Source organism: Octopus bimaculoides, chromosome 2 (assembly GCF_046866305.1).
Source record: "Octopus bimaculoides isolate indiv1 chromosome 2, ASM4686630v1, whole genome shotgun sequence".
Classification (NCBI taxonomy): Eukaryota; Metazoa; Mollusca; class Cephalopoda; order Octopoda; family Octopodidae; genus Octopus; species Octopus bimaculoides.
In genome coordinates, this window is record NC_142929.1 from 152,225,942 (window position 1) to 152,252,924 (window position 26,983).

At 33.1% G+C, this 26,983-nt stretch overlaps 1 protein-coding gene across 3 annotated transcripts in view; it reads right to left on the reverse strand.

Moving 5' to 3' along the window:
- Positions 1-2,949: 2,949 nt before the first annotated feature.
- LOC106872131 (uncharacterized) overlaps positions 2,950-26,983 on the reverse strand; it is a 31,568-nt gene continuing 7,534 nt past the window's right edge. For 2 of the 3 annotated variants that reach the window (XM_014919000.3, XM_014919001.3), the window contains 12 exons: positions 25,763-25,936; positions 25,461-25,570; positions 24,141-24,305; positions 23,735-23,920; positions 23,200-23,634; positions 17,574-17,673; positions 9,959-10,106; positions 8,437-8,605; positions 7,604-7,687; positions 6,372-7,431; positions 6,092-6,199; positions 2,950-3,301 (listed from right to left, as the gene is read on the reverse strand). In XM_014919000.3, the coding sequence (XP_014774486.1) occupies positions 3,155-3,301; positions 6,092-6,199; positions 6,372-7,431; positions 7,604-7,687; positions 8,437-8,605; positions 9,959-10,106; positions 17,574-17,673; positions 23,200-23,634; positions 23,735-23,920; positions 24,141-24,305; positions 25,461-25,570; positions 25,763-25,936 (2,886 nt within the window). In that variant the 3' untranslated portion in view covers positions 2,950-3,154. Of the gene's footprint in view, positions 3,302-5,552; positions 5,616-6,091; positions 6,200-6,371; positions 7,432-7,603; positions 7,688-8,436; positions 8,606-9,958; positions 10,107-17,573; positions 17,674-23,199; positions 23,635-23,734; positions 23,921-24,140; positions 24,306-25,460; positions 25,571-25,762; positions 25,937-26,983 lie in introns of all 3 variants that reach the window. The other variant, XM_052965661.2, reaches the window with a different exon arrangement.

Consider the following 26,983-nt stretch of genomic DNA (forward strand, 5'->3'; position numbering starts at 1 on the left):
AAAATGAAAGAAAAATTATGTACACAAGGTCAACACAATGCAGTAAATATCAGAGCTCGAGAACAAAATAAATGTTTAAAAACATTAAGATCCCTTGCAGCATTTCAAGTGGTGAAAACAAGGAAACAGAAAATCCATAAAAATTGTTAGGGAGAGGTGACCTTTGGGTGTAAATTTGTGTACAGTAATACCTCACTTTACAAATTTTATTTTCTAGGCACAAGATCCAAATTTTGAATGAAGTGCAAAAGTTTCTATACCACAACAAATGCTTCTGCATGTTACCGAGAAATTTATAGAGAGCAAAAAAAAAAAGCTTCTTCTAAAGCAAATAACTCTAGACTTGTTTTTTAAAAACAAATCTACAAGTACTTGTGAATCGGTGATTGCATCTATAAATGGTGTGCGCAAGTGTTGTGAGTGAAAGTGATTCAGAAAATAATAATATTTTTTTTATTATAAATGATCTTGATATTCTTTTTACTTTACATAAAATACACTCTACATTCTACTGTCGTTTTATTGCTATCTATTTACGTATATTATAAATTTTATAGGTAAAATATTTTTCTGGGAACGAATTACAATTTATAACATTGCTACTATGGAAAATTATTGCTCTGTTTTATGAGTTTTCACTTTACGAGCAGTCTATGGGAGCAAATTAACTTGTATATCGAGGCATTGCTGTCTGCAAGTATGGCTATATTTCCAGATATATATGGAAAGTAGTATCTCGTACTGCTTGTTTTCAGCTTTTATGTCTTGTTTGCCTATAATTAAAATGATGACAACACCATTCTACTAAAACTGTCACATTGCACATTTTCTCAAATTTTTTTAAAAGTAGGTGAAAAATAATTGTGACAAAATTGAAGCATTGGGAAGTTTAACACTTTAGCATTCAGATATCTTTGTCAAATGTAATGCATTGACACACTGATTTGAATTTGTCATGCATTACCTTGCAGCTTTGAGATTTCAACAATGTGATTTTTTAATTTTAGAATAATATTGTAGTGTGAGAGGCTAGATCTGGCCAGTTTGAAGATAATACAGGTAGATATTTTGGCCAGATATGGCTGGTTTAAATGTTCAAAAAAATTCTTCAGAAAACAAGGGATTGGTGAGTAAATAGGTTATTGTCATTCAGGTTTAAAGTGTTGCAAGAGGAAATAAGTGAAAACTGAAAGAATTTTAAGGTATTTTCATGCTAAAGTCTATTACATTTTTAAAAATATAGTCTGGGTCCTAAACATATAGTTACATCATTTTCCTGCAGAATGAAATATTTCAAACTGCTCTTCTTTACCATTGCATAATAAGACTATGTATGTTAACCAAATATATTTCATTGTGTGAAATGTTTATCTATAATACTAGTTTGACATGGCAAAACTGTGAATCAGGTAGAATGAGAAAAGAGAACAGCAACATCTTGCTAACACAATGTAATGAATGCAGAACTCAAAATTCAGTGTATTTAATCATACTGAATAAGACCCATTTTATTAGAGATAAATCTAACTCTTTAGCATTCAAACCAGCTATAGTATTTTACATATTTTGTGTTCAAACTGGCCAGATCAGGCCTCTCGCAATTATGCTGCAATGTTATTCTAAAAATAAAAAGTTGCATCATTAAAATCTCAAAGCTACAACATAATGCATGATTAATTCAAAATGTGAACAAATAAATAATACATCTTACAGAATAATTTGAACGCTAAAGGGTAAAAAAAAAAAAAAATCATTCCAAATCCAAGAGGTAAATCAGAAATAATTAAAACGAGATATCATTAACTAACAAGAGATTTCAGAAATTCCCATCAAATCAACATTTTTAGTTTTGCATCACTTTCAAATTGCACATACTCACTTTAAGTTTAAGGGATGAGGGGATAGTAGATTAAATTGTGTAAGTATCTCTGGTTGACTTTGTTATTGTACTTTACTGTAGTATTTTAGTAATGTAGACTGAGACTGAATATGCCAAAGAACAGAAGAAAGAAAGCAAACAAAAGAAATAAAGAACAAAAATGAGCTTGTGGTGAAATATGGTAGCTTTATTAAGACACTGACTCTGTAATAAAACAGAACCATTGTAAAGCAACTGTACAATAAAATATGTCAGAAATTGTGACAGAATTCACAGGTTTCATACCAGCTCACTTTAGAATGAGATAGTTAATACAGAACAAGGCAATCCATTTTCCATGCCACAAGGAATACTGCTGCCTTAAATGATAAACATATTCTTTTACAAAATATGAATAGCAGAAATGCAAAATGAAAGAAAATTGCTGGGAACTGGGAAGAAGGGAGAATTTGTTACTTAAAAAAAAGAAAAAAAAAAAGAAGTCATTTTTAAATAAAGAAAATCAAAAAGCTCAAAAAATATCAACCGGAATAAGAAAAATACTGTCTATAGGATTCAATGCTCATCTCTACATCCAGCTGTCATGTTGGACCACTGAAAGCTGTTGATAGAAAAAATTATCACTTCAGTCTTCAAAGAAAAACCATTTTAAATAAAACCCAAGATATGAATCATTGGGAATATAATGACTCAGCTGAAAAGCAGAGCATTCTGACAACAATCCTTCACATTTAATGCTAATAGGTAATAAACTGACTCCTTGCAAAGTAAAGTTATCACAAATAGCATTTAGGTAGATGTAGCAACTAATATTTTGTTGATTTCATAAGACTTGCCCTATCACTAAATGAAAATACTTTAAGCTTTCTCTAATTAAATCAGTAAAAATAATCTTGTCAGCTTCCCTAAAATCTTAAAAGAAATTTCCCTGCTGAACCTACAAAATAAATAGATATACTAATAATAAAAATTACTTCCTGGAAAGTTAAAATAAACCCCCAAAAAACTATCTAAATAAAATATATATGAAAAATAAAAGTTGTAATAATAAGTAAAGCCAACAGGTGGAACAATATTTAGATTACCAGTTTATCTGCACCAGTACTTTATTAAGTAAATAATTATTTACGATATGTTCAAGGCAGCAAAACAAATAAGATCACTATTTTAAGTAATAGTAGTAGTAATATCAGCAGCAACAGCATGGATAGTGATGGTATAGTAAGATGTAACACAGACTGTAAAATGCTGTCACATTCTACCGAAGTTCAATAACTATTCTGTTGGAATATGAAATGTTCCAGAACTGGATTCATTGCCTGATGTGGCAGGATTGGTTTTGGCCTTGTTCAGAGACTGTAATGCTTTTTCTCTCAATAACTGTTCCAGTTTTTCTTGCTCTGCAGCACTATCAGAACCAGCCTGAAAAATAAAGCCAATATTTAAGTCTTTTACCAATAAACTAATTACATAATATTTAATTAAGAATGAATTAAAACAGTCTTATAAAAAAAAATGATTACAATAGTTAGATCATAATCATTCACACACTAAAGTCAATGCTATCAAGTCTTATTCCTAGTTTCATGTTGTACAGGTCTGTAGGAGAGTTATGATTTAAATTAGCTTAAAAGCAATAGATAAAAATGGAACAGTCGATCTAACTAACCATGCAGAGCAGAAATACAATTGCATGCCGAGTGCTAAATGTATTTTGACTGGGTTTCCAACACCCTGAATAAGTGAAGCAAAAAAGATGTCATCATCATCATCATCATCTAGCATCCGTTTTCCATGCTGCCACAGGTTAGATGGTTTGACTAGGACTGGTAAGATGGAGAGCTCTACCAAGCTCCAGTCTATTTTGGCTGGATACCCTTCCTAACACCAGCCACTGCAAAGAGTGTAGTGAGTACCTTTTTATGTGTCACTGGCCACGACTATGATTCCACTTGGCTTGACATTAGCCATATTTAGCTCATAACCATCCATAGTGTCAACTGACATTTTCTTTGGGCATTCCTATGCTAGTGCGCCTCGAGAACCCAAATTATCCAAAATAATTCAAATGACATGAGATTAAGATCCTTAAACTTTGAATTTATTGTTGAACTTCACTATTCTTATACTTATCATGAGCAGTTCACATAATATTCACTTCTGTATCACTCTCCCCTTTTCACTACTGTCTTTCTCATCTCTTGCTCTTACTTCCTTTGTTATGCCCCATTACTATTACTTCTTTCTTTTATTACACTGCCATTTCAGCTCTTGTTCATTTTCCTGACTTTAGCCTGGCTCTCTTTTATTACCCCTACTTTTCTCAACACTCCACCCCGCCCATGTGACAGGAGATGCCAATATCTAACTGTAATGGTGATGTGTTAGAAAATGTCTTTTTTTTACACATCTCGTATGTATGTAAAAGAAAGGAATAAATGGAGACGTTGCAAAAAGAGGAGACTCTCTTATGAGGAACAAGAGAACATCTAAGATGCTAATGAATGAAGACATCTCTGATGCTGGTGCCACAATAAAAAGCATTCAATATGCTGTATAACAGTCAATGATAGGCCAACAATGGAAACATATAAATGATACATAGTCTCTGGCTCTTCTTGGAGATTGGTAACTCCCTAATAAGAACTAACTCAGGTAATGATGACCTGCCTAAACTATGCCTGCATGGAAAAGTGAATGAATGTTGATTTAGCTTTCTTTTTACCCCTAAATCAATATCAAAACTATTAAATTTCTCTTATACAAAGAATTCTGCTTGTAACTCTTTCAGAAACCTAGTATTTGTGATGACATTCTTACGGCAAGCAGTACTAATCCACAACCAGTTTTATTTAGTTTCTTGTTATACATCTGTTTAAATTGTCAGTTTTTTAAAATTAATTATTGTTACAATTCTTCCTTTCCTAGTCTTCATACTACAGGAATTCTGATCTTGCTGGAAGTTAATTTTCCCCAAAATATTATCACAATTGCTATCTTAAAATTAGAAGAAATAAGTAAGCTAATAACAGCCCACAGACATTACCATTTGGTGTATTTATGTGAATAAATTATAATCTATACAAAGCTATATTCCATATATATTGGTGGTCCCCAATAAAGCTATAAAACTGACACAATAACTACTACATGTGAGTCAAAAATAAAATGAAGAAAAACTACATTAAATTATACGGAAACTTCATAAAAGTGAAAAAGGGAAGATGACACTAATTAACTTTCCACTTTCCCTGTTCAATCTAAGGCCTTTTTTATGATCAATTCTCATGGATTTTCAAACTATTTGAGTGTTGTTGAGAACTAATAATGATAAACATGATGGTGAAAGCATAACACTTAAGACATTTCACAACTCTACAGTTATATATTAGTAGTATGAAGTAAATAGCTTTTGCTTTGTCCAAACAAGATATTTTTCGACATACAGAACTGAGATTGACATTGATTCTCATTGACAGTAAATCCTTAACTAAAACAGAAAACTTTCATCACTAGTAATTGTATTGCAAGCAAAACTTTATTCATCTAACATAGGCATCTTCCTAAACATGTAGGAGTTGAAAATTATTCGTAAGTGTAGAATACAACCACATCAGATTTAAGAAAAATACGCCTGAAATATTTATTTGGTTTAATATGAAGATGTTGGTGCCTTTTTTCTCTTTCTTTCCCCATTTTACTTCCATTTTTCCATGCTGGCATGAGTTGAACAAGTCTGCAAATTCAAACATTTGCATGAGTTCTTGTAGTAGGTGTATTATGGTAGCATGTACATCTCATTAAAGCTAATTAGTTGTTAACTTAATTGTTAAATATAGCAGAAAATAGACTTTGAAAGCAGTACTTGTAATGTTAATACTGGGTATTGTATATAAACAGATTCATTTATGAAGAGATAGAAAAATTTTCAAATCTTATATATAACTACTAGACAACTTCAACAATGATTTGAAGTAATGTATAATTCACTTCAATGCTCTAGAAACAAGTGAACTTCAAGCCAACTAAACTTGACAAGAAAAGGAATGAAGAACACTAATAATGTGTAAACTTCATTTTGTAGATGCACACGAATTCAATATTACACATGCTACAACTTAATATTTGTTGAATCAAAAGTTTAACAATAGCAAATCACAAGTGTTTAGAATATACTTCTATCATCAATAATTAAAACTGAATAAAACAAACCTCTTCTTCCTCTTTGCCCTTCTTGTGCTTATGCTTCTTATGTTTCTTGTGCTTTTTCTTCTTCTTCTTCTTTTTCTTTTTCTTTGTTGCAGCATCACTGTCGGATCCCTAAAAAGAAAGAAGACACATACTTCAAATGGAATATCTATTTTTTCACACATTATAAAAACTCCTAAGCAACAACTCTATAAACAAATGTTTCCTAATCTGAGAAAGCCGACAATCTCATGCCTTATTTTAGTTTTAACAGCTCTAGAGAGATGTAATAAATCTTACAAACCTCAGACGAGGAAGACTTCTTCTTCTTTTTCTTTTTCTCTGATGAATCTGTTTTTAGCTTTTTCTTTGGAGATTCAGAAGAATCTTGGAACATTGTGTCATCCTGATACACCTTTTCAAGAGAAGGATGGTTTGAGTCAACAGAAACAGGTTCTGGAACTAATAAGTTTGAAGAAAGTGGTCTTGACTTATACGAATCTTGACTACTTAACCTTTGTTGATCTTTAGGTAAATTTTTAGTTTTTTTAGGGGAATCTCTTAACTTGCTTGATTCAACATCGTCCCGAGCTTTTTTAGCTGGAGGTGATGATGATTTTTTCCTTCTGGACAGAACTGGAGAGGGGCTACGACTCATTGACATACTCCGAGATAATGACCGTTTCTTGGGGAGTTTCAATGAAGTGTTCACTTTTTCTGGAGATGCTGATACACCCTGAACTTTTCTTTGGTGTGATGCCACAGGAGATAGATTCTCTGAGTGTTGATGTACTGTTACAGTTTTACTTGTTCTTTGACGAAGAGGTGATGGTGATTGTCGGAAACGTTCAGGTGATGGAGATGCAGAACCCGACATTGAAGAAGATTTTTGTTTCAGGTAAGATTGATGTTGTGTTGCTGGAATCTGTCGCCTTGTCATTACAGACATTTGAGGTGAAGCATCACGGCAAACGGGAGATTCCGATTCACTACGATCTCTCTTAGCTCCTGGCAAGACCTTTTTCACTACTACTCTCTGTGGTGATTCTGATGACGAGTGGTCACCATGAATTACTTTACGAGGAGGAGAAGGAGTGCGAGATTTCGAGATGTTTCTTCTCTGACGTACTGGTGGCGGTGGTGAATGTGATGGTGATCTTTTCATCCTGGGAGGGGACCTAGCATATGGTGAATGTTGCCTCATCTGACGAGGAGGGGAATCTGGTGTAACCTTTCGATGTCTTCGCCGCATCTGGTTAGGTGAAGGAATGTTTCGGCGTCTTGGCGATGGAGATCTAGAAATATCTCGAGGACGATTAGAGCGAGGTCGATCTCTAGCACGCATTGGAGAGTGAGGTGGACTCCTATAGAAAGAATGAAATACAAAATTAATAAGAATGGGCATTTTTTATTGCAATCAAAAATCTAACATTAAAATAAAATGATAAAGAAATACACATTCAACATATTTTGACTTTTTGTGTTTAATTTTAGATTTGAGCAAGAGGAAAGTAGATATAAAATATTGGTGCTGACCTTTTAAGTCTAGGAGATGCATAGCGAGGAGGTGACCTGCGATATCTTTGTTGAGGAGACCAGCCTCTAGGTGCATATGGATAGCTGAAAAGTAAAGAAAATAGATTATACAGAATAGAAAATGAGAGTAATAATTCACGGAATTATTTCTACGTGTATTTTGTACATGTTTCTTTCATGACAGTACAAGTCAAACACTATGGTATTCAGAGACATCTTCTGAAACTGGATTTTACAGCTGGAGAGACTAATGTGTCATCCTGATAAACCTTTGCAAGAGAAGGATGGAGAGACTAATATGCCACCTAGACCAGTGGGTCTCAACTGGGGTCCATGCAACAAAATAGTAAATGGGGATCCTCAGTAATATTTTACGGGTCCATGAAAAAATTCTGATTTAGATGTGTTTATTGAAAGAAACAGCTAGGTTTCTTTTTACATAGTTCTATCTACACAAATTAATATGTGAAAAACAAAATAGGAATTTTGAAATTAGTTTCTATCAAAACTATTTTAAAACACCGAATGGTTATGGGAGTACATCAAAATAAAATAGTAACCAAAGGGGTCCATAGATAAATAATGATTGAGAACCCTTGATATAGACTAATACAATCACATAACTGTACATATTAATAAAATAACACAACCTGTTAGCTAATAAACCATGGCACTTCTAAATTATTATACTGTTTTGCATATCCTTTTCTTGCTGCCTTCTACCTGGATGAAAAATATGTTCTATTTCTACTCCAGGGTTGAGAGATCAGCAATTAAATAACAAATTACATGCTAGCATGAAATGGATACGAGGAATAATATGCTCCACTTACGGTGACCGGCGCATAGAATATGGAGAAGGCCTCCTCCTAATTCGTCGGGAACCAGGATCACGGATAAGGTCTCTCCTACCATATCTGTCTCTGGGTCGAGAAGGTGATGGATAACGACGATTTCGTATTGGTGATTCTGATCTCTTATCTCTTCTGTCTCGAGATTCTTCTAGAATAACGAAGTCAGTTTGAAATTAAATAGAAGTTTTACAAAACAAAATAAAATTTCAGATACACATTTGTTTTCGTCCAAAGGGTAACCAGCAAAGGAAAGTTGTTCCATCTGAGAAATAAACAACTCTGAAACAAATAAAACAGCCGCACAATAACAGCTAATAAGAATTAAGCAAAGAGATGGGTGACAAGATTTACCCTGAGTCTAACAATAATACAGTTATTCAAGTATGCAAGGATTTGGAGATGGATCCATAATTCATCGACAGTAGATAACTTAAAATCTAGAGGCTTTATCCCATTACATATTGTTATTCCTTCTCAACCATGCAAAAGAACCAATATTTTTCCACATCACACTTATTGTTTCACAATCTGCATAGCTTTATCCTTGTCAGAATATTTTAAAAAATATTTTTACATTTGAAATGGTTCATGTAAATGTGATCAGAATCTTGTAATTTTTCTTTTTTCAACATAAAAACAACTTGAAGTAACAGGTAAAAGTATTTCCTCTTTACACAATATAGGAATGTGTACAAAAATTGAGAAGAGTTACAGAAGTTATTGGAGAAGGTAGCTGTCTGACTGGCTTTCATGAAACTAAGTATCAATATAATGAGTAGGCTACTTAAACTTCAGCGAGCAGGCATAAGCAGAGTCATCTATTTTGCTTCATCACAAACAACTTAGGATATGATGTATGAATAATTTCATATTGTTATGCATACCCAGGAAGAACTTGCCTTCCTCTTTGAAGTTAAAAAATATTCAGCTGTTGTGAGCTTTTTATAAGACCCACAACAAAATACTGTTGCTAATCAAGGTTGTTGCTGCAAATAGACAGTCACTTAACTGCATCGATGAGAAAGGGCACCTGACTCATTAGTATGGAGTTTTTAACCAACACAGTCACAACTTCAGAAGGGTGGTCTCCACAACCTATCTTCTCTACTGATGCTACAATGGTCTTTGTTCATTGTTCTGCTGGTCCCATGCAACCTTACCTCTTGCCATTCATATAGGATATACTCTCCACCCACCACCTTATCTGAATGCAAGCTTTCTACAGTCATTGGTTTTCTGATTTTTAAGAATTTTATCTGCCTCAAATGGCTCGTGAAGGACATTGGGTACAGTCCCTTCTTTGACACTAATTTAAAAAAAGTTAGTCAACTGGAAGTCAGACAAGGTTTACTGAGGAATGAAAACAAGAGATAAATTAAACTAACTGTTAGAATGAGAAAAATTTGTATAAAAAAGAAATTATTTGTAGAAAAAGTTGCAAAAATGCTGTAATGTGAAAAGCAAAATTAAGAATAAAGTTTATCTAAAAAGAAATAATTACTGTGAGGTGGTTCTTCATCTTCAGAAGAAGAAGAGGTTGAACTTTCAACAGTGTCTTCATGAGTCCTATAATGGCGTCGCTGTTGAATACCTAATTTTACAGGAGAAGCAGCCTTTGCAGATTCATGATTATGACCTTGCTTATTATCCTATGAATAGACAACATGTTATAATGTAAAAACACTAAGCATATAAACCAAACTGAAGTGAAGATAGAGAGAAAGCAAGCATGAGAAACAGAAAAGATACCTATCCAATACATATATACCTTAAAATTCAAATGAGATAATGGCTGCTGTCAAACTGGTCTCTTTGCAGTCAAAGAAAAATTGTGCTCCCCATTATATAAAGGTAAAGTTAAAATATATTTTGTTCATAAAATTACATAACAATATACATAAAAAAATTTTGTAACAAAAAAGTAAAGACAAGACATTCAATAAAAATCTCCACAGAAAAAATGTTAAGAAGATTATTTCATGAATACATAAACAATGCTAAAATAAAAAAATATTAAAAATCTAAACAAACAATATAGAATGAACCTGAAAAAAAAAAAAAAAGCCAATAATTGTATTTCATGGATTGTTTTGTAATGAAATTCTTGGAATAATATTCTAGCCTTTTCTTTAAGAGGCAGATAAATAAAACACTTAAAGTATTTGTAACCAAGGATTTGTTTGAAATATATCTTCTAAAACTGTCATTATTACTGAATTAAAAAAATATTCAATATATTTTCCACATAAAAGAGCTATTATTGCAATTTATATATACAATGTTTAATTATTTGAAAGGCTTTAAAATGATACTGAATATTTTCATTTTCTCTTTACAAACTATACTATTAGCATAAAAATGTTGATTAAATTTTTTAATTTTCACATTTTATTAATGCTTGAACTGAAACATTTTCTGCTCTCTTGGACAGACAACTTACAGTGCTAGAGTGATAAAACAGACTGCAAGGGAATATACATTTGTACTATCAAGCCAAAAACAAAAACAGATGTGGTAAATTATTTGGTATGTAACAAACAATTTGTACAAAAAAAAAAAAAAGTTGTGAAGAAGCAGTCATTTCTGTTGTGGTAATATTAATCAAATCCCAGCATCTTTGTTTTGTATCTTTAAATACACAGCTTTCATACAATATGACCATTAGTTATACTGCTTTTAACAGAGTAACAGATTCTTGTCAATTGGAATAAGTAGCCAACCATGTAATAGATTCAAGCTGGATCGATATCACTTCTCTTGCCGAGAAATTCTTCTTAGGTCTGTGAATCACCAATGAAGATAATGATGGGACTGACAAAGAAAAAGTTATACAATGCTAAAAATGAAAAATTATATTTTTTCTTTAAAATTCAAAATAATATAGGTAATGACATAAACAAGAAAAAAAATTATTTATTCAACATCAAAACCCTTAAAGTTCTGGCACAGTGAGTTTGACATTCAAGTTTTCAAGATAATCTTAATATATATATGCTGAAAAGCACACATGCAAAACACAAAGTATTTCAAATGATATAATTAAAATACTTTAGTAAAAATCATGAAAACAGTTATACACGCAGGCCATGAATTTATGAACAACTATGGATATATGACCTAGTAATGTGATTGACATCTAATTAGTATATATAAAAAAAAAGAAAAAAGCATTCTCCATTACTATATAAGCTGTCTGATTGCACTGACTGCTTTTTATCTTGACTTAGCTCCTGAGTTTGTGTCTCATTACACCTGTTTTTTTTTTGCAGCTCACATCTCCCATTATTTCTCGGAAGTACTTTGCACACCAGCTTAGCATTTTTATATTCAACTTGCACACTGCCAATCAAATGCAACAAACCTGTACATAGTATATATAGAACATGTGCACGATCCATTTTCCTAACCATGAAAGAGAGAAAGAATATGCAATGGGACTGAGGAATACAGGAAGATCACTTTTCCAGATGAGTATAGCAATTATAATTTTGGGTGATGAAAAGAGAATATCATGTAGATCAAATTTGACCAGAAGTTTTGAGTTCGTTAATTGTTAATTTCTTTATGTATTCTCTAATTATCCCTTTGTATCTCAATGTCTGATCTAAAACAAATAGGACACAAAAGTTAAAATGCTGCAGGTCCATTCATAAGAATCGGAAGCAAAAGGGATAAAACTGAAGCCAAAGAAAACCACTTGTTTCAGTATATATATATAAAAAACCCCAAAAAACTCAAGCTAGAAGGGAATAAAAATCAATAATAAAAAACCAACGTGAAAAACAAATAGCATTTAACCCTTTGATACCAACTCACTTGAGACTGCCTCTTATGTCAATACAAACTTTCTGTTTTAATGTAATCTAATTAAAACTCTCCATCAAATTTCATGCTAAATTTATATTTCAAATCAGCAGCTTAATAACAAAAGTAGAGTATTTTCGGAGAAATATAGTATCCTAAGGGTTAAACCACCTATCTATTACCTACTATCTACAAAAGGTGGAAAGGTTAAAAAAAGAACAGTCAAAAATGTATAATTTACTCATATCCTTTTACTTGTGGCCATATTCCATATTTAGAGTAATTGCTGTTGACACATCAAACCAAGATGTGATATTTTCCTATTTAGAACTGATGATGACCTGGCTGATAAATTGCCTTTGTTAAGCAGAGGGAGGGAAAAGAATAACAAAGTAGAACTTGATAAAAAGTAATATTAAAGATTATACCTACTGTAAGAAAAACAAAAACAAAATGAGAATGGTGCAATAGGCATGAGGTTTTGGATCTTGTCTGTAGGGCTTGTTACTATTTTCCAGAAATTCAAGATGAACTTAAACTTAGAAACTATTGCCAGGCAAATTTCTGAAGTTTACCAGTTATTTTGAATTTTTCAATTAGAAATAGATACTCTACAAAATTGGCAGAATACATTATATAAGCTATTACTACTACAGTGTATGTGTGTCAGGTCCCACTGCCTGTCACCATGGGCAAGTGCTTTCTACTATAGCCCCCACTGGCTGACCAGATACTTGGACATAGATTTGGCAGACAGAAAGTGAAGCTCATAATGTGCATACAAGTATGTGTGTACCTGTATGCAAGCATTAGCTTCTTGCCAGTGTCATATCCTACAAAAGGGTCATAGAAAAACTCTCCTTTGACATTCTCTCGTCTAATCCATGCAAACATGGAGAAGCAGACGTTAAAATGGCGATGAGGATGATATGTATTGGGTTGGCAACTAAGTTCCTGCAGTTTTTTTTTAAATTTTGGAATCTATTTCTTTCGAGAATTCTATTTTTGAATCATTTTGGAATGTATTTTGTTTATTTTTTCTAGTTAATTTTAGTTAATTTTTGTTTATTTTCAGATCATTAAAATGGGATGTCAAGTTAAGAAAAACAAGCATTTTTGACACCTCCTTCTTTTTGCTTTTAATCAAGGTTCTAAGGCCGCAAGTGTTGCTTGCGACATTTGTGCTGTCTATGGAGAGGGTGCCATAACTGAAAGAACCGCTCATGATTGGTATGCCACGTCCAGTTGAGTTCGATGAAGAGCGATTAAACCAACTTTTGCACAAAAATTCTCACCAAACAACAAGGGAACTGGCAGAGAAAATGGAATGCCCGTACACTGCTATACTAACACAGACACCTCTCATATGCAGATAATGTCTAGCACTTTTAGCTCACTTGTGTTTCTTATAAAAAAAATTAAAAAATCTAAATTTCAATGTTAGTAGATTTAGGTAACAGGAATTAACAACTCTTTGCAAACAATGAGCGAAATCTAGAGACTTCATCCTACAGATGATCCTATAGTTAATAAATCCTGAATACCACAACTCAGATCCCAATGTGGTCACTGAATATACTGATTTCCTAGCTAATTCTTTCATACACACTCAACGAGATCACTCCATAAATGATACAAGATTTTTTTTGTTCTACTACTATTGAAACCCTTGGCCTTTGGTATGTTGACTGTCACACCATTATTCCACACTCACACATTATGTATTGTAACACAAATATGCTTTTGGAAAAGCAGTAATAATCAGAATCCATTGACAACAGCCTTGTAAACAAAGTCAACAACACAAAGTCTATCAATAACCACAATACATCATCATAGGTACTATACAAATTGCATTTTTTAAAAAGTATGATCTCTATATGAATGACATCAACCAGCTCCAATGGCAAATTTTCTCTTAGGATGTTGAAACTACTGAGAGACTACATCTCAATTTTACTCTAGGCAACACTTTTGACATTGGTGACACTGAAAATGAGGGGGAAAAGAACTAAGAAAAAGCTTAGACTTATCCCTAAAAGTTTTGGAAAAAGTAACAGTAACATGTGTGCATACAAACAGAGAGAATACTGAGAGATAAAGCAACACCAAAAAGTTATCTAATGACCAGTTTGGAGAAATAAGTACAAGTAAAGAGGAGCAACTCATATCTAGGCAACAGAAAGACTAGTTGAAGTGATCTAACTCAATGCCATCAACTATACAACAAATATACAAATAGGGTAGATTTTTACCAATTATATCATGCATCATCTACTTACACTCACTACGACTGATCAGCAAAATCTAACTTATTTTTAACCCTGTACCATTAAGAGACAACTATAAAATTCCAAATGCTATTACTCACTTTAACAGACCACACACACACACATTACAACCAGATTCACCTGACTTTTCTACAGTAAATGTAACTGATTAGTTACATTCTACTTCTTCCTAGATCCATTCAATAAGCATGTCTCTCCTCTATTCCAAAGGTTTCAGGAATTTCTACCTGCTCACTTTCCTCTCTATATACGAACAAACTCACCTGCTTGGAAGGCTGAAAATACTCAGGAGTACACTGCCTCATACTTAGACTAAAGTAAACAAGCTCAATACTGATAACATCTTTTAGGCATGAATATTCAAATGCATTTATGCTCATTCACACAGAACTAATTGTCTTATACAACAACTTTTCAACTATCCCAATCATTCTGAAATGACAAAGTGAAAACTTAGTTAACTCCTCCTTCTTTAACTGAACACGCCTCTCTGCATAAGAATCAAACTGGTTAACAAACAGACCATCAAACTATGTTGTATCTAACCAAACATACATAAAAATATCTATACTATCATGCAAACAGTAAAGAATGACTAAAAAAAATGCAACATGGATGGACACATATTTAATAAAAAGACAACACATAAACATACATTTTACTCTTTTCTCCAGGGTACATGAAATCTAATTGTTTCAATGTACTCACACAGCAAGCATTTGCTGATACAATTGATTAACTATACTGGTGAAAATTTATTAAAGAAATTACACAAAAGCAACTTACCTTGGCAATCTGTTATTATGATAATCTGTGAGCAAACATCCAGCAGTGACAAGTTTTCAATCTTTCTGAAACTGTCCTGGTTTTAACATAAATTGGCCTCCAGTTTCCGTTTTTGGAGAGGTTTCAACACTGGATGTGTGCTTCCAAAAATAGAATAACTTCAACAAATCAGCAGTGTCTCTGTTTGGTTTCCAGTAAAAAAGAAATAGACTAACTTAGGGTGAAATGCCAAAAAAGCTAATAATATTGTAGCATTAATCACTGCATTGTTTAGCAGACAAGAGAATAGTACTGATAAATTAGATTAATTGTATCTTGCAGTCTTAATTAAATCCTACTCTAATATTAGTTAACCTCTAATACAAGGAAACTGTCTAACCATTGTTATTAAAAAAACTAATTAAGTGACCTTAAAACCAAAAATTGATCAGCCGAAAAACAGTAAACCTGTAAATTGCTGCTTTCTTTTTATAAAAGAAATTCAAAATTTCAACATCAAAAGTAGTCACAAACTTAACTTGCATTCTCCTACACATAAGAATTTCCATAAGAGATGGCAAGTACAAGAGAATTTTGGATTTAAATTGAACTAAAGAAATATCATACATTAAAAATATTCTAGTCAGGCTTCCAATAAAAAAAACAATAAAAAAAACAAACCATTTAAAATATTTTCTTATTTTCCTTTTTTCTCCATCTAAAATGATTAGGATTTCAACACAAAAGAAAACATTTAAATGTCTCACCTGTCCAAAAAACACTAAATATATCACAATAAGAACAAATATATAACAAACAAACACCTTCAAAGAGCTAAACTTAGAGAGTATTTGTAAGAAAACATCATTCAGTTTCATTCTTTGTTAATGCTTTATTAAGCATTTATTTTTTTTCTGCATATTTTCCAAATCCAGTTTTTTTGTTTCCAATTTCATGTCTACAAAACAATGCTTTTCTTATGTCTACTTCCATCAGTATGGTGTTATTTCAATAAGGTGGTAACCAATAGTCTCACTTGTTTGTTATTTATGCTCTCCACTCACCTGTCCTGGAAGCTGCATTAAAAACATTCAGAACTGGGTCTAAAACGACTGGATCACTCTGCTCTACCCTACTCCCATTTAGGTTGGAAATCTACTTGTCCAACTCCAATTAAAACCACAGCTACTTAACATGAAGTATTTTATTGTGCATTGACAATGTACTTCTTCAAACTTCTATTCCATTTCTCTTCAAAACAAGACAACTGACCAACTACCTAGGTATATTTATTTTCATTCCCACTAATTTCACTTACCCGCTGAAATTAGTCTTTTTTTTTTTTTGATAAAACAGGAAAGCTAATTTTATTCAAACTAGAATTTATGGAGCAGCAACAAAAGTGGGAAACTAGATCCGTCAATCTTCATTGAAAATGAACCTAGCGTATTGTTTCTGAGTATTCACTTGCACAATATGCTGTTACACCTTGTTTAGAAATTCTTATGAAGACAGGCCTGGAAAAAGATTTCATTATCATATAAAGGGACATGCAATGTTAAATAAATTTAATTCATTTATAAAGGAAATTGAAATCAATTTGGAGTATTCAAATTAACTGTAGGGAAATAATCATGATAAAAAGAAACATTTCTGTCTAGATCATCAGCACAATACCAAGATGTTACATATTCGACTGTACCAACAATCCCAGTGACAAGCAGCCATTAAATAATTCTATAAAGCTAAGAGTAAAGACGATGGAATTATACTCAAAATAAATACAATCCAAATTTATGTTGTTTGAGAGGAAAAGTGAGTTTCTTAACACTCTAGCTAAACTATATATATATATATATATATATATATATATATATATATATATATATACATATACATACATACATATATATATATATATATATATATATATACACACACACACACACATATATATAATGTAATTGTCATTGTTAAAAAGTTACAATATTCTAACAATGAATTTTTTTTTTGGGGGGGGGGGGGGGGGGTAATATTTCCCATCATCTTTGCTTTTCAGAGAAATTTGAAATTAATAAAATCTGGAAACACAAAAAAATAATAATCTAACTGATTGAAACTATCTAGTGAAAAGACAAAATGACTTAGTCTATGATTTAATTGTATACAAACATTTTTCCTTTAAATGAAGTTAAAAAGCCTGGGTCAATAACTGGAGAAACTATCATACAAGCCTGTTTCAACCGAATTACTTACCCTTCTGGAATTTTCAGTAGTGCGCTTTGATTTACCAGCTGAACTTGAACTTGATGAAGACTCAGATGAACTACTGGAAACAGAACTGGAGCTTGGAGACCTGGTAAGTAAAATATTGTTTGTGGTGTAGGCATGGAGTTTTACATTATTTTAGGGTAGATGAAAGGGAAAATAGTGATGCTGTTATCATTAAAAAAAGGAAATGCATCTAAAACTATATCACAGACTTAGCATGTCAGAAGAATACACCTACTTCATGGAACTTGCTGCCAAGAAAATGATAATAATGACAACTTGTTTAATTATTGAGGACTTAATTACTTATGAAGTATCATGCAGTAAAAGAAATTTTAACTTTATCAGAACATATATGATTTTAAGCTTTGTTACAAATAAGTTGGCCTACTTTGGATGGTTGCTTTATGGAATAAGAGCACCACACCACTAAAGTGGCCAGGATTTTTTTTTCCTGATAACTTCTTCAGAGTTCTATTGTTTAAAACAGGAAAGATTTGGGGTGGAGGAAAAGGTTTGTTTTCGTTTTTTAAATTTAAATACTGGGCCCTTTCAAACAACCATTTGTGATTTTTCTGTATTTTCCTTTTTATTTGTCTGTTGAAACAACAGAGATTATGATTCTGCAGAATATTCTTTTCAAATTTTTTAAAGTCAAAAACAAACAAGTGATGCATAATCATGTTGTATAGAAAGGTGTAGCAGTATCATTTAAAACTGCCACGAAGACAAAGATGTCTTAGAGAGAAGCAACTACAGAGGAATGAAACTACTGGATCAGACTAAAGGTCACAAAAAGAGTCTGAACACAACTGATCTGTGAGTAGACCTAGCTGAAATGTAGTTTAGCTTTGTATTAAGAAGAGATCCCACAGATACCATCTTCCTAACGAAAGAATTGAACAAGAAATATGTGACTAAGAATAAATTGCTATTCCCGACTTTCACTGATCTGGAGAAGCCATATGACAGGGTACCATGTTCAGTAGTTTGGTGGTTTAGATGAATGGCTTGTGAGGGATATACAAGCTATGTACAAAGATACAGTAAGCAGAGAGTTGACAACTATTTCAGTGATGAATTTAGCATGAAGGTAGTTCACCAAGGGCCAGTCCTCTCCTATTCATAAATCCTACAGGATCTTACAGAGGAGTTTTAAGATTGAATAACCCTGGAAATTCCTATATACTCCTGATCTAGTTCTTACAGCTGAATCTATAGGGGAATTAGAAGAAATTCCAGACATGGACACTGAACCTAAAATCAAGAGATCTCAAAGTAAACTTAGTAAAGACTAAGGATTTTAGTAAGAAAAAAGACATGATCCTGGCATCTTCAAGATAGTGGCCCTGCTTGATATATTTAGGAAAAGAGGTATTAACTCCATACATTATACCCAATGTAAGCTATGGATAAATAAGTAGTGTAGTGAAATCACATGTGCAAATAGGGAAAGTAAGCTTCAGATGTGATAAATGCACTGAAAAGATTGGAAAAACGTCCAAGAGAATCTTTCACTACTGACAATAAAAGTCTTTTTCCCCAAGTAAAATGCAGATTGTATGATGCTTGAGTTAAAAATGTGATGTGACATGATAGTGAGATATGGGCTTTCAATGCAGAAGACTGAAAAGAAATAAAGTGAGCATGGTCAACTGGTTGTGCAATGTAAATGTGCACAAAGACATAATACAAATGTGCTGAGAGAAAAACGGAGTAAGAGGAATCAGATGTAGTGTGCAAGAAAGAAGACTGAACTGGCATGGTCATGTGATGCAAATGGATGAGGAAAGCTGTATAAAGAAGTGCTGATCACTTGACATGGATGGAAATTGTAGAATAGTGAGGTCGAACTGCTGATTGCAGTTCCTTGAACCTCATGAAGGATTCGACAAGAGACTGAGATGAATAGCAATATGCAGTTCTTGAATATATATATATATATATATATATATATATATATATATACATACACACACACACACACACACACAGAACCACATTAATAGCTTAGGAGTGAAATTTAGGATTTCTCGGTTTTCTGTGAATCGATTTTGATAAAACTTTTCCCAACTGGTCTGCACACTATCGTTATGTTTCCATTATTCTGTGTAACATCCTTTCCTTTTTTATTTCAGATTCTTCAGTTTTTGGGTGAACCTCCTCTCTAAGAACAATGGGACATGGGAAAGGCCTTCACAACAAAGAAAGGTCTGTCATCATCATGCAAAGTGCTAAAGGCATTTCTCTTCATGTCATTGCATAGAAGTTAGGTCATCATGTGGACACAGACGGTTCCTGAAGGACCCTTCATTTCTTTAACTGCAGCTTTTCTTCTTGAGTCTACTGATCTTTCTCACAACCTAGAGGCATTTCACTTGATATCCATCATACTTAATACCGTCCTATCCAACCACATCTTTGACCCTCCTCCTATCCATTAAACCACCCCAGCTTTACCATGTTTCCCAATCTCTCTGTTCATGCTTGCCTTTCCCTCCCTCTTGCAACCTGTCCATCCATTTATCACTTCTCTCTCTCTAATCTTTCTGTCTACTGCACCAGCATTACCATTCTGCTACTCTTTCATACCATGCATCACTGGTCACCCCTTATCTACTGTTCACTACATCCACCCTTCAACACTATTCAATCCTCCAGTGGTCACCTACACTTCCCTGTCTCCCCTTATTCACTGTTTATTCATTATATTTACCCTATCACCAATTCCCCATCGCTAACCATATCTCACTATTCAACACTCTTGCAGTTATTCTGCCCCTGTTCATTTCCATTTATCTTGTACCTGGTCTACACAGATATCTCGTCACTACATTTCTTCTTTGATCACCCCTACCTTTCTTCTAAAATATGAATGGCCACATGGCTCTGGTGCCTTCTCTCACACATTAACTCCTTTTCCCTTAGGAAAAGCTGCTTCTTTTAGGGTTTATAGTCTTGCAAGCTGCATAATGACTCCACTAGTGCTGGTGGCACAAAAAAAAAAAAAGCACTCAGTACACAATGTACAGTGGTTGGCATTAGAACAAACATCCAGATGCAGAAGCCATGCTTAAGTAGACAGAAGAGCACAATGCAGTCTTTGGACCCATAAGATCTTGTCTAACTGTCCAACCCATGCCAACATGGAACATAGGCATCAAATAATGATGCCGGTATAAACTCCAAAATCTAATAATACAAAGCATTTTGTTTGTGAATGAAAATAATTTGTAACTGAAAGAAATACCTGATGGTTTTACCACATTCCAAATGATTATTTGTAACTTTTAAAAATTCAGAAACTGAAAGAAAATTGTTACACAGGAGAGTAATGTAAAATTTTTTTGTGTATAAATGCATGAAAAGTGAAGTTGAGCATTGTACCTTGTCCTTTCAAAGTTTACTACTTAATTAATGCCTAACAAAGGAAAGGGGAAACATGCAACAGATTACACATCACTTCATAGGTGGTTGAAATTTGTTTTGGGAGATACCAAGTGTAATCTTACAAGAGTACACCTAAAAACTTGAAAGCATACTCAAACTGATCCTGTACAATTAAGAAATATAAATATGAACTCACTATTTGAGTGGAAGTTTGTGTGTGTACATATCGTGTGCATTGTTTTTTGCAAAGAAGCCTACTAAAGCAATAGATCAAACCTTCTTTTGGTGGGCTCCTTTAGAAAACTTAGGCACATTGTGTATGTGTGTTTATCATCATCATCATCATCGTTTAACGTCCGCTTTCCATGCTAGCATGGGTTGGACACAAATTTTAACAAAAGTTTTGTACTTAGAATGTATAAACAGGCATACTTGTATACATACATACATACACACACTCTCCAGAGTTTAACATCATTACCCATGTAATCATTCTCTTTCAGTTTCTGAATTTTCACAATAAATCATCGCATTAAAAATGTATTTTTTGCAAATAATCTGGAATGTGAGGGAAAAATCAGATATCCTGTTTCATTTATCACTTTATTCAAAGACAAAATGTTTGTTATTGAGCATCTCAGTGTTTACTGCCTGAAATAGAAATTTGTCAAATTGAAAAAGCTGTACAAAAATATGTGCAAGCTCTTCAAGAAAAAGACATAAGTACTGACATCGCAGAACTATAGAGGATAAACAGCTGCTTTAATTTACTTAACAACTCACTTCAAATTAATGTTTAATTTTCTATATTAGGTCACCACTTATTTATGTTTATGTAACTTTGTGTATAGTTGTTCTTGTATGTGTCTCATTATGTTACTTGAGTGTTAAGTTCAAAAAGTGAATACATAATGTAGCTGTCATGTTATGACATGAACAAACATAAAAATATCATAAGGATATATTGTTGCATTATACTGAATGGTATTTTCCAATATTGAACAATGAAAAATGCTGTTACAATCTCTCTGAAGCCTGCTGTCTTAATATACTTCCAATATTTTTTTTATATTCTGTAACTGAAACCTCAGTTATTGCACTTACTGAGATATAAGCACATTTACTATATTAAGATTCTCCATACATCACTTCAGATATAATAAACCATTATGGTCTATCTTATGGAAAACATTTCCAGTATACCCTTAGCACATACACAATTTTTGTGCATACCTGGGTATGTTGTCTCTGAAATAGCTTACCAATAAATTTCACGAGACAAAGCAAAAAAGTCAGGGAATAACATTTTTGTGATGTTTGTATGTCTATGACAGTTACTAACCACATGCACAACACTGCTTTTAACATAAGCATAGAAAAAACCCTAAATCTTTTTTTTGTTTACAATGTTACCAATTTTTTCAACAATCTGACAAGTAAATAACATAAGCATTTGAATAAATAAGCTTGTTAGGTATGTTCTGGCCCAATCATTACAAGATGCCAAAAGTTAAACAACTTCCAAATTAACCATTTTGCTAACAAAATACCATGTTGTCATATGTTACCAAAATACTTGTACATATCAAAATTCCAATGTAAATCATGTAATTATGTTAAAAGAATCATACTATCATTAGGCAAACACTAACGGTGGCCAACAGTTATACAAAATAATATAAGCTTTAGATTTATTAATAAGGGTATGGCAGAGAAAGCAATGATTTCCAGAAAGAGAATAGGGTGAAAACCTTTCAAATATTTCTGGAAGAAATGGAGTTCACTCAGTCATCTCCATTGGATATTTACTTTTGTTTATTCCAATTTATATGCTCCATATAATAAATGCAGAGATTAATTGCTACAAAAACTGTAAACAACGAAAAAGATAAACTGAACAAAAACTGGGATATTATTTTTACATGATGTTTAAGAACACAGATGAAGTGTTTGTTGGATTGTTTGCACCTGGTTGATCAGATCATACAATCCAAATCATCCCAGCAATGTTCATCCAGTCTATTTAGGGGTATGTAAGACTACTTTTTCTCAGCACTAAAATTGGAGACAAAGTAAAAATTCATATGAAATCGATAGTTTTCCAGTTTTGTCAATTTGCTATGTATAATTTTCTATATTAGGTGACCACTTATTTATGTTTATGTAACTGTTTGTGAAAGATCAACATTCCCAAAACGGTGAAATATAGAGAAATTCTTACCTCCTTCTTATAGGACGGCGCCCTGGTGGAGAACGTCTATTATTTGGATTAGGTGAAGCTGATCCAATCCATTTTCTCTGATTTGGGCTTATTCTTCTTCTGAAAGAGCTGATAGGCCTAGGTGAAATAGTTCTTTTCTTACGAGGAGAGGGACTACGTCGCCTCCATGGAGATGGACTATGTCGTCTCCTTGGTGAAGGACTCCTCCGCTTTCGTGGTGATGGACTCCTCCTTTTCCTAGGTGAGCTACGAGGTTTTCTTGGAGACGGGCTCCTCCTTTTACGAGGAGGAGAACTGTGCTTTTTCCTTGGTGATATTGACCTCTTCCAGTAAGGTGGACTTCTCTTTTTCTCAGGAGAAATAGTGCGTCTCTGGGGAGATTTATGAGGTGAGTTATACTTATGGGATTTCGGTGATCTATGCCGTGAAGGAGATCTGAGGAAAGTAAGTGATATGTTTCTCTTAAAAGATTCTTCTGATAACATTATATAAGAACTTCATAAATTCATATTCAAGAGGAAAAGACAACTGTTACCTGCTTTGAGAACGTGATCGACGTCGATATTTCGGACTCTTAGAATGACTTTTTTCTCGTCTTTCAGGAGATGAAGATCTAGATTTTCTATCTTTCTTGGTCACCTCTTTCTTTACAGTAACTTTCTCCTCGCTTTTTTTTTTGTTGTCAAAATTCTTTATATTTTCTTTCTCAGCATCTTCATTGCTATTTTGAAAATCAATACATTTTGAATTGAAAGAATTTATAATAAAAGCAATTAACATAAGTAGAAAGGATTCTTAAAATTTGCTATTTTAAATTTCACATGCACACAATGATGAAAGTGTAAAACAATTGTATGATCTAGGAGATAGTTAATTGTTGAGTACACCATCAATCAATGTTTTTAAGAAAATAGAAAACAGGAATTTTCAATTTTACTTACATATCAATTATGTCCAGCTTTGGCTCCAAAGGCCTGGGTTCCTCTTTACTGCCAGGGGAACTAGCTGAAATCAACTTTGGTGATTTTGAATCAATTGAAGGTCGTTGTGGAGATCTAGACTGACTGCTATCTTTTGATGACCTACTCCTGGATGAGCTTCTTGATCTAGAGATGGAAAAAAAAAAAAAAAAAAAAAAAAAAAATCCAGCAAAGATTGAGTATAAATTGATTCTTAATCTACCGACACCAATTATCATTAAACACAGTGTGGCTGCAGCCTGGGAACAAGCTTTTATTGTAATCAATAAAGAATTAGCCAATGGCAAAAGTTGGCTCGACAATTAGAAAATAAATCATCCTCCTTTAACAATTGCTTTCCATGTTAGCATGGGTTGCAGCAGGTTCCAGTCTGATTTGGCTTGGTTTCTGCAGCTGAATGCCCTTCCAAACCACTTTAAAGACTGCAGGAAATAATTCCAAGAAAGTAATTCTAATAAATTTTCATCGAGCTATTTGTATGCTACCCATGCTATGTTTTCCCAGACAAATATAAGTTTAGCTATTGAAAAATAATCATTAAAGCCTTTCATGATATACTTATAATTAGCTGAACTGACCTGTTGAAATCAAACAAATATAGCAGTGACAAGATATGCACCACCAAACCTTTAACTGGTACATTACAATAAATGATGTCTAATATTTGTTGACAGTGGCCAGAAAACATGTCAGAAAGATTAACACAATGCTGTGTTAAAACAACGATAATATACATCACCATTTATTCATGAGGAATTAGTATTGCATATACCAATAAAATTCCATGAGCTCAGTCATCACAATTCACTTATTTAGTTGCACTAAAAAATAACCGGATAATTTTTTTTTTTGAGGGTGTTGGTAGAAAGGAGGAACGTCTATTCTTTTATTTGTTTCAGTCGTTTGACTGTGGCAATACTGGAGCACCACCTTTTAGCCGAGGAAATCAACCTCAGGTTTTTTTCTTTGTAAGTCTGGTACTTATTCTATTGATCTCTTTTGAGGAGCTGCTAAGTTATGGGGATGTAAACACAGAATAAAGACACACGCAAAATATATACATGTATATGATGAGCTTCTTTCAGTTTCTGTCTACCAAATCCACTCACAAGGCTTTGGTCAGCCTGAGGATATAGTCGAAGACACTTGCCCGAGGTGCCACACAGTGGGACTGAACCCAGAACCATGTGGTTGGAAGCAAGCTTCTTACTACACAGTCATGCTTGCACCTATAGCAATCGTTTTTTTTTTTAAATACAAATGGAAGATGCAGATGCTCACCTATCTTGAGACCTGTGATCTCTTCTGTCACCATCGTGACGGTCTTTATTAATGTCTTTCATATGTTCTTCTTGCTTTCTTAAACCAGCTTGAATCCGTTCCTGTTCAGCCTAGTTTAATAGGAAAAGGTTAAATCAGGATATATTTACCATTTTTATTTTGAAAGTAAAATAAATATGCATGGTTTAAACTGTGCTTGTAGATCCAACAAAATTGGTTCCAGAAAGAGAACCAACTAATAAGTGTGTTCTGATAAATCTGATTAACATGGCAACAGAGAAAGTAAGCATGAATGCACCTACCTGACGTTTCTTTATTTCTTCCTTTTTTTGTTCAAGGAATTTTGTTGGAATTCCACTAACATTATCCTGCGCACTTATTAACAGATCCCACAATTCTTGCATAAAAATCCGGGCGTTTTTGGGGTTCAGAAATCCAGTAAGATTAATTTGAATATCCTTTGGATCTGGCTGTTGCTATGGAGTTATAGAACAAAAAAACTTAAACAATAATTGTTATACTGAAATCAAGAGGCCATTACCTGCATGACAATCAAATAATAAAATAAAGAAGCTACAATGAGCAAGTTCAAGTTTTCTTCAGAGTTTAAGGGATAACATACTTAGCTTATTCCAAGTAAAAGAAAAAAAAAACTGAGAGAATTCCTTGCTGGACAATAACTCAAATATATTAAAATCACTGTATATACAAGTAGACACTAATCACAGTAGTGTTTTAGCTTTTCAGATGATATATTCCTAACTAACGGTCAAAAAATTTATTTGAGAGGAGCAGTTGAATTTTAAATATAAGCTACTGCTTCATTCCAACTGACATCAATTAATAAAATACAGCTAAGCTGTGGGGTTCTACAAAATGTAGGCTGGACATTTGGATGCTTTAACCACCGCTGAAAAATACCTGAATGCTACAGAAATGCAAAAATTACTCGTCCTACAAACATTTCTTTAATACTTAATGAATAATATATATATATATATATATATATATATATATATATAAAAACTAGCTCATGTAGAAAGAAAGAAAAAAAAAAAAAACTAAAATGGTCAGAACAAAAAGTAAAAATAATTTTGCCTGAAATCTAAATAGTAATCCTGTTTATATCCTTAATACAATATTCAACTACATTCAAATGACAGTAGTATAGTTATAGATATAAAAGCCTAAAATATAAAATTTCAGATGAAAATAGAAGATACACTTAAAAAATTATCCTACAGCCACATAAGAAAATAGAAACCAACATTTAAAATACATATGCTATTGTATATAGTAGGCACATACACTACTGCATAAAACCTTAAAGTGATGAATCAAGGAAGGCACTACTAAGCAGTCACTAAAACCTGCTGTAGCCTAATCTCCCTCAAAACATACCATCTTTAAAAATGGAAGGCCCTATAAGATAATGTAGTCATAAAAACACTTAAGACAGGATAGTCACTACAATGCTTTTGACCCGAAGCATGTCTGCTTGATCAGTGATGACCAGGGAAAGG